The sequence below is a fragment of the Malaclemys terrapin genome, chromosome 18 (assembly GCF_027887155.1).
Source record: "Malaclemys terrapin pileata isolate rMalTer1 chromosome 18, rMalTer1.hap1, whole genome shotgun sequence".
Taxonomy (NCBI): Eukaryota; Metazoa; Chordata; order Testudines; family Emydidae; genus Malaclemys; species Malaclemys terrapin.
Window position 1 is genome coordinate 2112749 of NC_071522.1, and position 15579 is coordinate 2128327.

Here is a 15579-nt window from a genome sequence, read left to right on the forward strand (position 1 = left end):
AGGTCAGCCACAGGTCAGCTGGGCCTGAAAGCCCTGCCAGAGCCTCTGCTGCTCCTGGCCGGCCACCCACCCCCAGCCTCAGCAGCTCCCAGCCCACCCCAGGGAGCTCCAACAGCCGAGCGGCTCTGCCCTGGCGGGGGGTGGACTCCAGCCTCCTCACTAGCTGCTGGGAGTGAACGCGCCTGACCCTGCACTTAGCATCCGACTGCTGGGTGACCTGAGAGGGAAGCCACAAGACACGAGCCTGCACCACGGCAAAGGCTCGCCCCACAAGGGAAGCCCAGGAGCCAGGCTGTGACACCGCCTGGGGGTGGATGGGGAGGGAGAGTGGAGCCGCCACACAGGACGGCAGCCCAGAGATTGGTTCATGAACAATCACACTCTGTTATAGGCGTAGGGGGGAAGCTGGACTGTTGCCACGCTGGGTTAACTCAAATCACGGCACCCCCCATCCCTCTCCAGACGCTTTGCCCCCGCAGGCTCCACGCCCCGCGCAGCTTTCGCACTGCTGCCCCGCAGGAAAACCACCACTTCCTGGCTGAGTGGTGCCCCCGCACCCAGCACCCACCTCGCCTCCCTTCCCCCTGCTGGCAGCAGCAACAAACAACCTGAGGGGAGGAGCCGGCGTCACCAGCCATAAATGACATTTAATATTTAAACGGATAGGAAAAGACACACAGCCGAACTAGTGCAAACCAGACAGGCAGGGCTGGGCAGCTCCAGTGTCCAGTCCAGCCACTGAGAAGTTAGCAGAGATGACCGTACCCGCGCGGCTGGCTCTGGGGACTGAGTCCTGGAGGGAGATAAGCCGCTTCCTTGGCATCGACGAGGGCAGTGGAGTCAGTAAAGGGGGCAGCTGCGGAGAAGAGCCCTGGCACACGCCCAAGCGAGCAGATGCAGTTATTCTGGAGCTCTGGCCCCCTGTGACCAGAGGAGGCGCTGTGGAGCTCCTGCCCACAGGCTCAGCAGACAGTGCGGGTGTGAATGAATGTGCGTGTGCTGTGGAGCGCCTGCCCATGTATACTCTCCAGGCACCGTGTGTGTGCGTGTGCACATGCGTGTGCACATGCGTGTGGACAAGGGCAGGGGTACATTTTATTTCAAGAATACTTTAAACAAAACTGTGTGCTAGGCACCAGCCCCTGGAAAAAGAAATGACTCAAAATCAATCGCCATGCCTGGGAAACAGAAAACCATGTGCAAGGAAACCCCACATGCAGCAGCACAGTGAGCGTGAGTGTGCGAGATGCACACCCAGGCGTGCCTGGACTGTGCTGTCACATGCAGAACCCCACTGACAGCTGCACCGGGAAACCAGCTTCATTCTTCACTGGGTTTTTTAAGCCAAGTAAGAAAGCGTCCTCTTTGGCTCAGCTGAACAGGAAGGAGTGACAGTGGAAACGGGGGCTGCCAGGGCCCCTCCCGTCGGCCCAGACACACACGGGCTGGGGGGTTAAGTTATAAAATAAAAGACAGCAGGCACTGAGGAGGAAAAAAGCCCCTGAAGACCAGCTCAGCTTCCCCTCCACTGAGAATGGAGCAGTCCCCAGGCTGGAGCGGCATGGGGGTCGCACGGGGTGGGGCAAGCTGGCAGGACCTCGGGGAAGGAACACTGACCGGTCCGGTCCGGAGATGCCAACTCACCCCAGCCGAGGGTATTACAGCCGCTGTCGACCAGCGAGGCGCGCACAGGTCTGCAGTCGCTCTGAGGGAGGGGTTGGAGAAGAGGGCTTTAGATTAACATTTTCCACCATGCAGGAAATCCTGGGTGCACACAAGACAGCGGAGGTGGTGACAATCTGTAAATGCAGCATTTCCCAGGCAAGGCGCTTGTCGAGGGGCTGCCAGGAGCTCTCTGGAGGCCAGTCTGAGGGTCGCCAAGGCCTTGCGTGGGCTGGCTCACGGATCTGCGAGGCAGAGTATTTCTGAGGCTGTGGAAAAAGCGTCCCTCCAGGCATCCTCCCGGGCTATGCTGAGGTCTCCGCTGGCTTGCTCTCTGTGTCGCTGTCACTCAGGTAGCCCCTGGAGGAGTCCCTGGACCTAGGCATGCTTTCCAAAGTGGCTCGCTCCTCCTCCGATTTGTCACAGGCGAACTGCCGGCGGTAGCCTGGGGGGCTGCACGGAGGGAACAAGGTTAGCAAACAACCAGGGAAGAGCAGACATCACCTCAGGAGATGCATGTCAGGCCCTGCCTTGGGCAGCAGTGCTCCCCCTATGGGGCTGGGCTTCTTCCAACGCCCACCCCGGGGCTCAGATCCAAACCCCCAAACCTCAGAGCCTCGGCTGGGCAGCAGGGAGGCCAGGCCATGCTGCGGGAAAGTGGGTTGGTGGGGCGGAGGCCAGCTGAGTGACTGGGCCCTGGTGGGCAGTCTCCGCAGGCACATGAGGGCTCTTATCCTGGGAGGGGGGGCTAAGAGGAGCAGGCCCCCAGGCTTTCCCCAGCACCCAGCTCCCTGGCGCCATTAAGAAATGAGAAGGCTCCCCCATTTGCCCCCACCCCATGCAGGCAGGCCTGCCAATAGAGGGGGGCAAAGGGGGCAATTGCCCAGGGGCCCAGGTAATTTAAAAGGTCCTGGGGGCACCCAGCTGCCACTGTTGCTGCGGTAGCGGTGGCTGGGAGCCCCGGGCCATTTTAAATCTCTCGGGCGGGCCTCAGGGCTTGCTCTGCAGAAGCAGCGGGCTGGGGAAGTTGGTGGCTGCCCCGCCCCTGCAAGGAAACGCCTCTTCTCCACCGCGGGCACCAGCGCCAGGCAGGTAGGGCTGGGACTGCTCTGTGCTCCCAAGCTTCAGCTGTTCTGCCCCCTAGGACTGTGCTGGGAGGGGGATCCCTGATCTGTGCTGGCTCAGTAGGGCCGAGGGGTGCGGCCAGGGGGCAGGGCATGGGGGTGGGTCTCTGTGGGGAGGTGCTGGGCAGTGGGGGGTCTGTGTGGGGTGCGGGGCAGTTGGGGGTGCTGGGCAGTTGGGGGTGCTGGTCTGCAGGGCACTGGGCAGTGGTGGGGCTGTGGCAGGGGAGGCGCTCGGCATAGCGGGTCTGGGGGAGGCTGGGCATAGGGAGTTGGGGGGCCTGTGTGGCGCGGCATGGACCCGCCCCAGAGGGGAAGGGGCCCTCTGGCAGCACAGGGCTGGGCGGGCCCATGTGTGTCTCCTGGCTCAGTGCATTATTATCCTGTGCTGAGGGCCAGGCGAACTCGCAGCCATCCGAACTCCCTGGCGCAGCTCTGCTCCTGTACACAGCCTTCTGCACCGCCACCTCCTAGTGCCCCCTTCTCCCAACCCTGAGCACGGGCCCCCAGGCTCTGTAGCCAGCCAGCCGGAGCCCCGAGGAGTGAGATAGCGAGGGGGCACGTCCGTTGTGGGGAGAGCCCACCGGCACAGCCTGCCCCCACCCCTGGAGAACACCCAGATGTTAGGGGATGGGCTGTCCTTTGGTGGCCCAAGCGCAGGCTCTTGGGATTGGGCTCTGCCTCAGTTTCCCAGTTGCAATCAGGGGTACCAGCCATGGGGTGAGGCGTAACTAACATCTGCAAAGGCCTTTAGACTCAGATCAAAGGGACTCCAGGGAGACCGAGCCTTACTACTATGTCCCAACATTTACTGGGCACTGGGACACACCTCAGAACAGCGCTAGGAGCCCGGCCCACGCGCTCTGCCCTGCCTTGGGCCCGGGAGCAGCTAAGCAGGGCTGCCATCACATGTCCCTGCGAGCATCCGACAGAGACAACAGCAGATACACCCAAGGACCTTGCACTGCTGGCACTGCCGTCTCTCCTCCAGTACTCCACACAGGACCAAGATACCCGCAGGGCCGTATCCGGTGCTACCCAGACCCTGCTCTGAGACAGGGGCCCACTTTATAGATTGGGAAACAGGCAGAAAGGGGGGAAGGGACTTGCATCCAAGAGCTTTAAAAGAGCTGGCTGAGTAGCTTGCTGGAGTTTGGATTTTCAATAAGTCCTGGAGCACTGGGGAAGTGTCCAGAACATGGAAGAAAGCAATTTTTTAAGAGTAAATGGGATGACCAGGGTCATTATAGGCCTATCAACCTGACATCGATCCCAGGCAAGATAATGGAGCCCCTGACACAGGACTTGATTAATGAAGAATTAAAGGAAGGTAATATAATTAACTATATGGAAAATAGGCCTGCTCAAACTAATTGGATCTCTCTTTGACACGAGTACAGGTTTGGCTGATAAAGGTCATAGTGTTGACGTCATATACGTAGATTCTTGAAGGTGTTTGGTTTGGTACTACACGACATTTAGATTAAAAACTAGAAAGCTATCAAATGAAGCTGGCACAGGTTACGTGGATTAAAAGCTGGCTACCTGACAGGCCTCGAAATACGGAATCGTCATGGAGCGGGTGAGTTTTTAGTGGGGTCCGGTGCTAGTTAACATTTTTATCCATAGAAAACATAAAATCATCACTGATAAAGTTTGCAGATGACACAGAAATGAGGGGAGTGTAATGAGGACAGGTCACTGATCCAGAGCGACCTGGCTCACCTGGTAAGCTGGGTGCATGCAGCTAATGTGCTGTACTATGTCTAACTGTAAATGGACACACCTAGCAGCAAAGGTGGCAGGCCATATTTACAGGATGGGGGACTCTGAAAAGGACGTAGGGATTGTGTGGCCAAAACAGCTCATGCGACCCTTGGATATATGAACAGGGGACTCTGCAGTAGGAGCAGAGAGGTGGTTTTACCTCTGTAGTGATTGCTGCTGGAATCCCGTGGCCTGCAATTCCAGAAGGATGTTGATAAATGGGAGAAGGTTCAGAGAAGAACCACAAGAATGATGGAAGGATCAAACCTGCCTTAGAATGCCGAGAGGGGCTCAGTCTATGTAGCTGAACAAACAGAAGATTAAGGGGTGACTTGTTTAATCTAGAGGTGCCTACTGTGACGAACTGGGACTGTTCTTACTGTGGTCTGTGAATGCTGACAGGGGAGTGTGGCTAGGGTAGTCTGCATCGGGGGATGGGAGTCTGCCTGAGGGAACATACCTGAGCGTGTAACATGAGAACCCAGGAAGGGGTTGGAGGCCAGGTGACACCTTGGCCCGGGAAACTGAACAAAGGCTGTGGGAGGGGTCGCTGAAGGCAGAGTGTTGGAAGCCGGCTGGAGAGATGGCTGGGAGGCAGAGATGGCTCTGACCCCCCCAAAGGGGGGGGGGGGGGGCTGGGATGCCCTGGGACCCCAAGCTGGACCTAACTGAGGGGGGCCCTGTTGTCTGTTCCTGCAAGACCTGTCTTGGACTGTATTCCTGTCATCCAAATAAACCTTCTGCTTTACTGGCTGGCTGAGAGTCATGGTGAATCGCAGGAAGCCGGGGGTGCAGGGCCCTGAGTTCCCCAATACTCCGTGACACCTACATGGGGAACAAATATTTGATCCTGGGCTGTTAAGCCGAGCAGAGGCAGGTCTAACAGGGTCCAATGGCTGGAACCTGAAGCTAAACAAAGACTGGCAATAAGGCGTACGTTTGTACGGGTGAGAGGAATTAATCACTGGGACAATTTACCCAGGGGCGGGGCTGGGGAGGGGGCAAAGGAAGAATGCTCCAACCCTGACCATTTTAAAATCCCAACTGGATGTTTTTCTTGCAGTTCTGCCTTAGGAATCTCGTTGGGGCAGGTCAGACTCCATGATCACAGTGCTCCCTTCTGGCTAGGCACTCCCTGAATTGCCAAGAACACCCAGCAGATCAGTACCAGAGTTCCTGGCTCCCGCTGGGCCTTCTGCTGGACAGAGACAGGGATGGCCGCTCCCACTGGAAGGCATGGGCCAGGCGGAGGCGTTCAAAGTTTCTGTTGTTCCCAAAAGCCGGTTGTGTGTGTGTCGGGGGGGGGGGGGGAGTGGTTTTTAAGTACTAGCATTCAGCTCTGGATAATTGGGAGAGTTGTGCGTTGACATGGAAGCTGAATTCCCCCAGGACTGCTTCTGCCACAGCAGACTGTCAACCTGGCAGCTTTCTTTACGAGGGCTCATTAGTCTTTTTTATTATTTTTAAGACATTTTCAGACCATTTAGAGAGATTTACTCTCCCCTGGAGTTAGCAGAGCTAAGCAAGTAATCTGCAACAAATCATGCATTTGTTGAATTGCACCTCTATCTGCTCAGGAAGCGTTTGCGAGAAGACTGTGAAATTGCAGAATTCGTCCATTATTTAAAGTTTTGTACCTATTCTTTCCCTGTGAAAAGAAATTGCAGACGAGAAAATTCACTATTTGAATTCTGAACTTTGCGCTGGGTAGGCAGTTACTTAGGTCACATGGGACCATTTCAGTTTCCTGATTGGATAACTGTTATTAAGCAACAGCGCAAATTTTAAATAAGGGCTTTGCCGTCAGCAAATATTCACACTTGAAATTTGCTTCGTGTGAGCGTCTGTGCTAGAGAAACTCGTCCGCTGGAGGGTCTGTGGGGTGAGCGCGCCGACAAACTCAACCTCATCTTCCCATCCAACATCTACAGACATTTCCCTGCCTATTCGCCCAGCTCCGGGAACCCAGCGCAGCCACGCAGTCCAGGTGACCTGGGGGAGCTCACAAGTGGATTTCATTTCTATTCAAGACGGCGAAGGTGCGAGGCTACATTATCCGTCACTGCCTGTTAATCTGTCCTGCTCACCAGTCACGGAGCGTTCACACCCCTTCCCCTCACCTCTACCAGCCTGCGCCTTCCCCTGCTTACGTCCCCTCTGAGCGCAGCCGCTGATTCAAACCCTTGAATGCCAGCCTTGGCCAGACAAGAGAAACTGCCCCCTCCATTGCTGATACGGCAGCTCCGGCGTCACACACGTTACAAACAAGCAGCGCGGCAGCCCCAGCTGCAGGGGATTGTTCCAGCAATTGAACACTTTAAAAGAATTGTTTAAAAAGCTTCTTTCCTTCTCAGATAATTCTCCCATTCAAAGCTGTCGGAAACAATTTAATACACAAATAAATTCCTGCTAGAAAAAACCCCGGCCCCGACCGCAGTCGCTTCCCTTCCCCCTCCCTGCAGAGCCTTCCCAGAGCTGCCGTTCCTGACTGGCCTCTCCTGCAGATCTCCCGCCTCGCCCCCGGGTGCCCACCAGGAGCAAAGAGAGCGGCTCCCCCCTGGCTGCCGGACTAGTGACAGCCTAACACAACCTGCGCCCTGACCGGGGTGGGGAGCTAGCTGGAAATGCTGCCATTTCAATACCCAGATTGTGTCATATGCCAAGTGCTGGGTCCCTCCAACAATCCTGGGGGGGCAGTGACCCCACAACACCTGCCTGAGATGAGCATTCAGCAGCTTCAACCCACATTCCTCCTGGGAGCTTAAAAAGCACAGCTGTGCTGCCGAAGGTGGGGTCCTGGGGCCATTCGGCACTCCCCGAGCCCAGCCGCTTCCGGCTCATCCCTCCACATCTCCCACCCAACTGCCTGCTTAAGAAAGAACCCGAAAGTGACCAGAGCTACAGAACAAGGCCCTGTTCCTCCAGGGAGCCCAGCCACAGTCAGCCAGAGCAGTGCCCCACGCCCGCACCATGCCATATGTACCTGTGCGAGGGGGTGTCTATCTTTCGAGGTAACCAGCTGCCCCATTAATCCCAGAATGGTCAGGGAATTGGGGGGCTACACAGAGGAGGGCAAGTGACGACTCCTAGCCCACAGGGAATGCCCAGGGCCCCATGGCACTGCCTGCTTTCCGTGCGCAGCACCACACCAGATTTGCTCATGGGACGTCTGGGGAGAATCACACGGCCCCACCCCCAGCGGGAGGAATTCACGGAGAGTTTTCCATTTCCAGGGGAAGTGCCCAGGGCAGGGCCTAGAGCCCAGCAAGTCTCGCCCCGCCTCGCCCGTGGAGCGCCTCGGGCACAGTGCTGCTCACTAAGCTGCAGTCACACATACGGCTGCCCCCCCGCCCGCCTCACACAACACACACCTGGCAACGGGCGTGGCAGTAACTCCAGCCTGGGCAGGGGGCTCCCTGCACGCGCATGCCATTCTGCTGGAGGCTTCCAGTCCTCGTCCCCGCCCTTCGCAAGCCCACAGTCCCTGTGCAGGAAGTGGGGGCACAATCTAGCCCACTGTCCGGGGTGCTGGGAGGGAGGCCAAGCCCGTCGGTGTGCACGAGTAACATCCCCTGGCTCAGACGGAAACTCAGCAGCAGCAATCACATGGTGAGCACCCCCGGCCCTCAGTGGGCCAAGGGGAATCTCAAAGCACCCCCAGTACCCCACTCTGCCTGGAATCCCAAAAGCGGGGGGAAGAGCTCTGCGAAAGGGGACTCCGATACAGGGCAGCCCAAGGGGCTGGGAACCAGCCCATGGAGCCACCTCCTCCTTACAGAGCTGAGATGACAGATCGCAGCATGCAAGGCACCAGCTTGATTGGAGCAGCACTGCATGCTGGGATGCGTAGTCTCTGCTGGCCACTCTCTATATCGGAGCTGATGGTAGCTGCAGCTGGTTCTGCTTTACGCAGAGATGGCTCTGAACCGGCACCCTTGAGCTGAACACCCCTGAGCTCTGGGACGCCTGCACTGTCCCATCTTGGTGACAAGCCGCCTTGTCTCTCACCACGTGGTGGAGAAGCGGTGCATGACATTACACAGCACAGTGTGGGAGCTTGAGAGAACCACGGGCTCTGTGTCCAGCTGCCTCATCTCTAAGGGTGCCAAGGAGCCCTCAGCTGGGGCCAGTGTGGGTGCTGCTGGCTCAGAGTTACAACACCCCAGAAGCAGTCAGTATGCTTCCGACAGGCCAGCAGGGAGAGAGCAAGAGGGCAGGGCATGAAGACATCTGAGGATTTCCATCAAGTTTGCCCATGAGACTGCAGAGGGTCTGCAGTGGTGGGGTGTGGGAGCTGTTCATGCCACGGCAGGTTTAGTCTGGCAGCACATGCACTTTGTTAGGGCCTTTTTATATACAGCCTGATGCTCGTCTTTCCTGCAGTAACTAATCCCCGGTCTGAACCGGGAGCGGTGGATCCTGCAATGCACTGTGACCCATTAATTTCAGGAGAAATAAATACAGCCGCATACTTAACGGTTTCTGAAAGGCCGGGAGGGATTAGTGCTTCTCAGTGTCCTGCACGCGCCAGCCACTAATCCCTGGAAGGGAGACACTAGCAGCAAAAACCCTTTGTGACTATTGCCAGTGCTCTGCGCTCCCGCTGGCTTTGCCTGGGTTGCACTGACACGGGAGTGTATGGAAGCCAAAGGCAGGCCCCACGCCTCACCCCACAGCGAGTTACACAGGGGAGCCCTACGCTGGAGCGGCGTCCTTTTCCGGCGGGTTTCCAAACGGGTCAGTCTCTGCCAAGCGGCAGCGCCGGCCAAACCCCACAGCAGTGATGTGGCCTCATGCTGAACACAGGCGGCTTCACTGCAGCAGTGGGGAGGAGCAGGCTGACTGACGGAGGTGGGGCCCGTGCCAGGCTCAGCCCTGGCAGGGTTAGTAATTCAGGGCCTGCAAACCCCAGAGTGCCCCAATGCCACTGAGCAGTGCCGGGCTGCCGGGATTACAGCCCCCCCCCCATTGTGAATGAGCTGCTGAACCGCCCTGCCCGAGGCCATTAGGGGTTCCCAGCGTGACTGATTTAGCTGCAGTAGCCGGCTTAGCCGGGCTCGGGCAGCTGTGGGGCGGGGCAGTGAGTTCAGAGGCATTCCCCGAGCTAGAGACATGCTGCCCGGGTGGGCTGGGGCAAGGGGCAGCAGGGAGTGGAGGGTGACTGGGGTTAGTGGCACACGGGCATGCTGGCATGCTGCACTGCACACCACTCGGCACCTACTGCCTTAGTCGCTCTCGGGCCGGTAGAGGTATTTCATCATCAGGCTGTCCACCTGCTTCTTCCGCTTCTTCTCCTCCTTCTTCAGGCGCTTGCTTGATTTCTCGGCGTCCCTCCCCTCTGCGGCTCCCTCCCCTTCGGAGGCCGGGCTCTTCTTCTTGGGGCCCTTCTTGACGCTGGAGCTGCTGTGGTAGGAGCTGGACGAGGAGTCCGAGGAGGACTCCGAATCCGAAGGCAGCTTCTTCTTCTTGGACTTCTTCTTGGACTTCTTCTTGGCGCTCTTCTTGCGCTCCTCCTCCGAGGAGTCATCTTCGGAGCTGCTGCTGCTCCTCCGGCCCTTGCTGCTGTGCGGCCGGGAGCAGTCCAAGGCCGAGGCGGAGCGGCGCAGGCTGCTGAAGGAGCGCTCCGAGCTCTCCGGCCGTGTGGCGCTCCTGGCGCTCCGCACGCTCCTCTTGTCCTCCTCCTCCGAGTCCGGGTCCAAGCTGGAGCGCTTGAACTTGATGGGCTTGTAGTTGAGGACCTCATTGATGGCAGCCTCCAAGTCAGGGTCCAGGTAGGAGCGGTGGCTGACGGGCCGGATTTCTGAATCCTCCGGCTGCATCTCGTTGGAGGCGGAGGTCCTGGGCCGGGGGGGCACAGAGAAGCTGCGCCCGAGCGAATGCTGGCTGTACAGGGAGCGGGTGTCACTCAGAGCCACGCTAGACACGTCATCCAACTCATCCAGCCGGCTCCTGCTCAGGGAGAGCCGAGAGTCGACCCGGCTGCCCAGGGTCGAGGTCTCCAGCCCCAGTTCTGCCCGGTGGCTCCGCGGTGGGCTGAGGGCACTGGAGACGCCAGCCAGCGGCTCGCTGAGCCGGGACGTGCTGCGCCGCAAGCTGCCTGGGCTTGAAAGTGTGAAGCTCAGTGTGGACCTAGCGTCGGCCTCATCAGCCTCCAGCCCGTGCCGGGAGGAGGCAGCCCGGCTGGCCGGGGCAGACAGGGCAGAGGCCTGGTCAAAGTCAGCCGTGGTGACAGACCACCTCTTCTCCAGCCCCTTCCGGGCTCTGCTACTGGCCTCCGAGAAGGCTTGTGAGATGACAGAGCCCCTGTCATCAGGGTCCTCGCTGCCTGGGGCCTTCTTCCACGAGCTGACGGAGCCGGTCTCCTCCTGGCTGCTGGCTGCCGAGCTGCGCTTGGCCTTGCGGAAAGACCTGTCTGGGGAGGCCGGCCGCTCGCTTAGGGTGGAGAACAGTGTCTCCTCGTCCCCCTGGCCACCAATAGAGTCCTTCAGGTTGAGCCGTTTCCTGTAACTCAGGGAGCTCATGACAGAGACCGGCCGCTCCTCGGCCTCCTTGGGCTCTCTGCCTTCCTTCCCCTCCTTGGGGGCCGAGTTCAGGGCCGGCCTGAGGAGAGTGACCAGTGGACAGCAGCAAATGGGGAGGGAGGGGTGAGAGAGAGAGCAGGTGAGATCAGAGAGAGACACCGGGCAAAGGAGAGAGGAAGGCAGCAGAGCAAACCCAGCTAAATAATTTGCATCAGTGGAAAATAGCTTCCTGGGAAATGTCATGCAAATGAGGGTATTGTTCTATCCCATCGCTTTTATCCCCCTTTAAAACGTTTCATTCAATTATTTCATTGTCAACTACCTGGAGCCGCCGCCTTTGATAGCCAACTTATCCCCAACACCAAACGCTCTACATCTGCACCGCCGAATAAATTAAACCAATTAAGAAAAACAGCCTTGGCTCTGTGGAGAGGGGAGAAGCCCCTGGGACCCCTGAATCCAGAGCAGGAAATTGCTTTTATACCAAACCAATCTGTACTCATCAGGTAGCTGCTTCTCCAGGCGAGGGGTGCCAGGCCCGCCCAGCCCCGCGGGTGCTCCCCTGAGGCACAGGGGAAAGCCACGGACAGGGCCCTGCTCACAGCAATCCCATCTGCTGAGCGAACCAAGGGGCAGAGCAGTGGGAACCAGGGGCTCGGTCGCGGCTCCAGCGCTTCCAGCTCACACATCTTTGGTACCTTCCAATTTATGTTTGAAATTCAATGCACGTAGTTGCCATAGCAATGAGTGCTCTATCCAGAGATCAATACACACTCCCCGTGGGGCTTGGCCTCTCAGGGGTTCAAAGGAAGGGTAGCTGGATACTTTAACTGCTCTGCCCACCAGCATCACGCCGGCTCCGGGCAAGCTGTGGGAGCCATCGCTGCAGGCCCAGCCCTGATTGGTCAGTGTTCTCTGCAGGCAGCACGTGGCGGGGGGCGGCCCATGCTTGGCTGCTGGGGGGCACCCTCCTGGATGGCACAGCTGCTCCAGCCCTGGCGAACCCTGCACCCGGCAAGCGACCGAGTGACGGAGACCAGCTACCTCCCCCACGGGGCTGCTGAGCCTGGGGTCCCCGGAAGGGAAGCGCCGTGAGAGCTGCTGGGTGACAGCCCCCGCCCGGTGGCTATGGGGAGAAGCGATGGCAAGTGGCTGTTTCCCCGGGGACGCTGACCCCACACTGACCTGGAGCTCTTCCAGCTGCCGTCATCGGAGACTGCTTTGGAGGAGCCTTTGTTCCTGGAGAGCCACGATTTCACTCCATCCACGCGGTCCTCCAGCTCCGAGTCCACGTCTGAGTCCCCCTCACTGCCAGAGGGAGAGATCCGGCGGGAGAGATTAACACCTGAGGCAGGCAGCCTGGCTCCCCATGCAGCTACGGACTCTGCCAAGCGGGGTCTGAGTGTGCCGCCCTACGGACCAGGACACGCTGCAACGCGGGCTCAACTGGCACCTCGGAGCCTCCCGCTGGCAGGCCTCCCAAAGTCCTGTCCCATTGACCGGGCAGCCCCGCGCGCCCCCAGGAGAACGTTCCTGGCTCAGTCCGGCAGGGGAAGGGGCTCCCAATCCCTCGATGTGGGGCAGGACCTGGAGAACGTGTGGCCCCCTCTTGGGGCAGGGATCCTGCCTTGGACCCCGAGTCGAGTGACTCACTCCCAGCAAAGCCCGTCTCCCACACCTCCAGCCCGGCTGCGAGCTGGCCACGAGCGGGCAGTGCAAGTCACACTCCTTCCTAGACTTCAGAGAGCTCCAACGGGCTGCGCACCTGCCCTGCCCATGTTGGAAACACAGCCACAACGGCACCGACGACGCAAATCTCCTGGCGCCAGGCCCACTTCTTGTGGGGTGGGGCAGTGCCCAGACAGGGACTGAGTGGGTGACAGAGGGATGAACAGCACCCAGGAGTCCTGGCTCCCTCTACTGTGCCCCACCCATGAGCAAGTGCTGCTTCTGCCCGCCTCAGAGACATGTCAGATGCTGGCTGAGGTCACGTTCTGTTTATACGTTTGGATGGTCAGGGCCTGGCGCAGGGAATGAGCTGGCCTTCCCAGGCACGCCTGGGGGACCAAAGCACTCTATGAATTAATGCACAGGCAGTAAGCCCAGCACTGCTTAGCAATACACAGTGCACCGAGCGCTGCTCCCCCCACATTAACCGGCTCCGCAAGGCAAGCCCCCTGCAATGCACCCCCTCAGTGCGCTGGCTAACTGGCCATGAGGGAGCATGGCGAGGCCCACACCTTGGACAGACACTTTTACTGAGCAGTTCTTACTGCTCCAGCAATTTTACATCTCCACAACTGTGCTCTCAATTAGACACAGGAACTCTGTGCAAAGGGCTCGCGTTAGTTTCATTTAAATGCCGCTACATTATGAACCGGCTGCGCCCTTGGATCGATCAGAGCCCTGGGCTCAGAGCCAAGGCCCCCTCTAACGGGAGACAGGCAAAGGGAGCTGAAGGAAAAGGGAACAACGCTTCTGTGACGTTATTGATATAATCTGGGACCATATAGATCATTGTGGCAACCAAGGTCCTGTAGTGGCACCCAAATCTTGTATAAAGGAGGTCAAATGGGGTGTCTTAGACAAGGTTATGGTTTACTGGTTATGATTATGCTGTCTATATGTGTGTATCATTTTGTAGTTGAAGTTATGAATATTGGCTCTATACTGTCAGTATTTCAAACTTATGCTATGCTTCTAGGTGACATCCCAGACAAGCTGGTGTTAGCTCTGCCTAGCCTGCTTGATGGCCCATTAAGGACCATTAGCTATACAATGGACCCATTGAGAGAAGGCAAATATGCCTTGAGACTCAGCAAAGTATGCAGGGACTGGACCATGTGACTCCAGACTCCATTTTGCTGTAATTTTCCACAGTAAGGACAAAGAGGTGTTCTTACACCTGGAAAAGACTATATAAGGCTGATGCCTCATTTCCATCTTGTCTTCAATCCTGCTTCTTACCTCTGGAGGGACTTTGCTACAACTGAAGCTCTGAACAAAGGACTGAATGACCCATCCCAGCTGGGGATGTTCCAGAGACTTAATTTGAACCTGCAGTTTATTCTATCACTGCTGCAAGCCTGAACCAAGAACTTTGCCATTCCTGTATGTAATTGATTCCATTTAACCGATTCTAACTCTCATCTCTATCTTTTTCCTTTTAGGAATAAACCTTTAGATTTTAAAGGACTGGCAACAGTGTGATTTGTGGGAAAGATCTGATTTGTATATTGACCTGGGTCTGGGGCTTGGTCCTTTGGGATCAGGAGAACCTTTTTCTTTTACTGGGGTATTGGTTTTCATAACCATTCATCCCCATAACGAGTGGCACTGGTGGTGATACTGGGAAACTGGAGTGTCTAAGGGAATTGTTTGTGTGACTTGTGGTTAGCCAGTGGGGTGAAGCCAAAGTCCTCTTTGTCTGGCTGGTTTGGTTTGCCAGCCTTGGGCTGTGACTGCCCTGTTTTAGCAATTTGTCCTGAATTGGCACTCTCAGTTGGGTCCCGCCAGAACCGCATCGTCACAGCTTCCAAACACTTCCCAGAAGGACATTGGACCAGGACTGCGGGGATGTGTGTGTACATAAGGCAAAGTTTACAGAGGAGATACTTGGCGGCAGGCACATCACCTTGCCATTTGGAGCACTGATCTCTGCTCCAGACAGACCTGGGAGCGAAACAGCAAGGGCTGCTGCAGGTCAACACTGGGATGCACCGGCAGAGCTGTGGGAGGGGGGCAGGCAGGAGCCAGGGCTGGTCTAGCAGGGGGGCTGTGGGTTGGGATTGGGGGGCACTGGCAAAGCCAGGGGAGGGGGAGCCCAGGCTGGGATAGTGGGGGCTGTGGACGGCGTGCATGTGACAGAGAACACACACATGCCCAGGCTGCAATAGGGGATTGAGGGACACAGTTTCTCCAAGGGCAGCCAAACCGGGCCTCTGTTCAACTGGACCCAATAACCCTGTACGTTGTGCGATTCTTCATTTCCTGGTGCAGCTGCCCCGTGCACCGCCCACAGTCACTGCAAAAGCACATTGGGATGGCTGCAACACGAGGCTCTGAATGACCCTTGGACACCTGAGCTGGTGGCTCACTGAGCAGGGTGGCTAGGGCCAGCCAACCAGGCAAGCCCAGTGTTTTTAAGGTGGAGCGGTGACCCCAGCAGACTAGTCCTGGGCACAACAGGGGCCAGCCAGTGGGCTGGGCTCTGCACACAGCTTCCCCCAGCGATTACACTGAGAGTGGCTTGGGATGCAGGCTGGGATGCTTTGTATAAATTTAGAAAAATATTGTTCAACACGTCCCTCACTGTGGATCTGCTGGGCTTCCCCCCAACCCAGAGGATAAATTTCCTTTCATCCGTATCAGCAGGAGAGGCCCTTCTGTACAGAATTATGTCTCTGAATAAATAACAAAGGGGAGAAAGAAAAGCAAGAAACAGGCTGCAATTCTGGGAGTGAATGAAATTTCAAATCTGCAAAGAGCAGAGGGTTGGGAGGGAAATA

At 57.5% G+C, this 15579-nt stretch overlaps 1 protein-coding gene across 8 annotated transcripts in view; it reads right to left on the reverse strand.

Moving 5' to 3' along the window:
• Positions 1-2024: 2024 nt before the first annotated feature.
• Positions 2025-15579, reverse strand: part of MYO18A (myosin XVIIIA) — a 120295-nt gene continuing 106740 nt past the window's right edge. For all 8 annotated transcript variants that reach the window (XM_054008548.1, XM_054008554.1, XM_054008551.1 and 5 more), the window contains 3 exons: positions 12257-12379; positions 9772-11150; positions 2025-2115 (listed from right to left, as the gene is read on the reverse strand). In XM_054008548.1, the coding sequence (XP_053864523.1) occupies positions 9776-11150; positions 12257-12379 (1498 nt within the window). In that variant the 3' untranslated portion in view covers positions 2025-2115; positions 9772-9775. The remainder of the gene's footprint in view (positions 2116-9771; positions 11151-12256; positions 12380-15579) is intronic.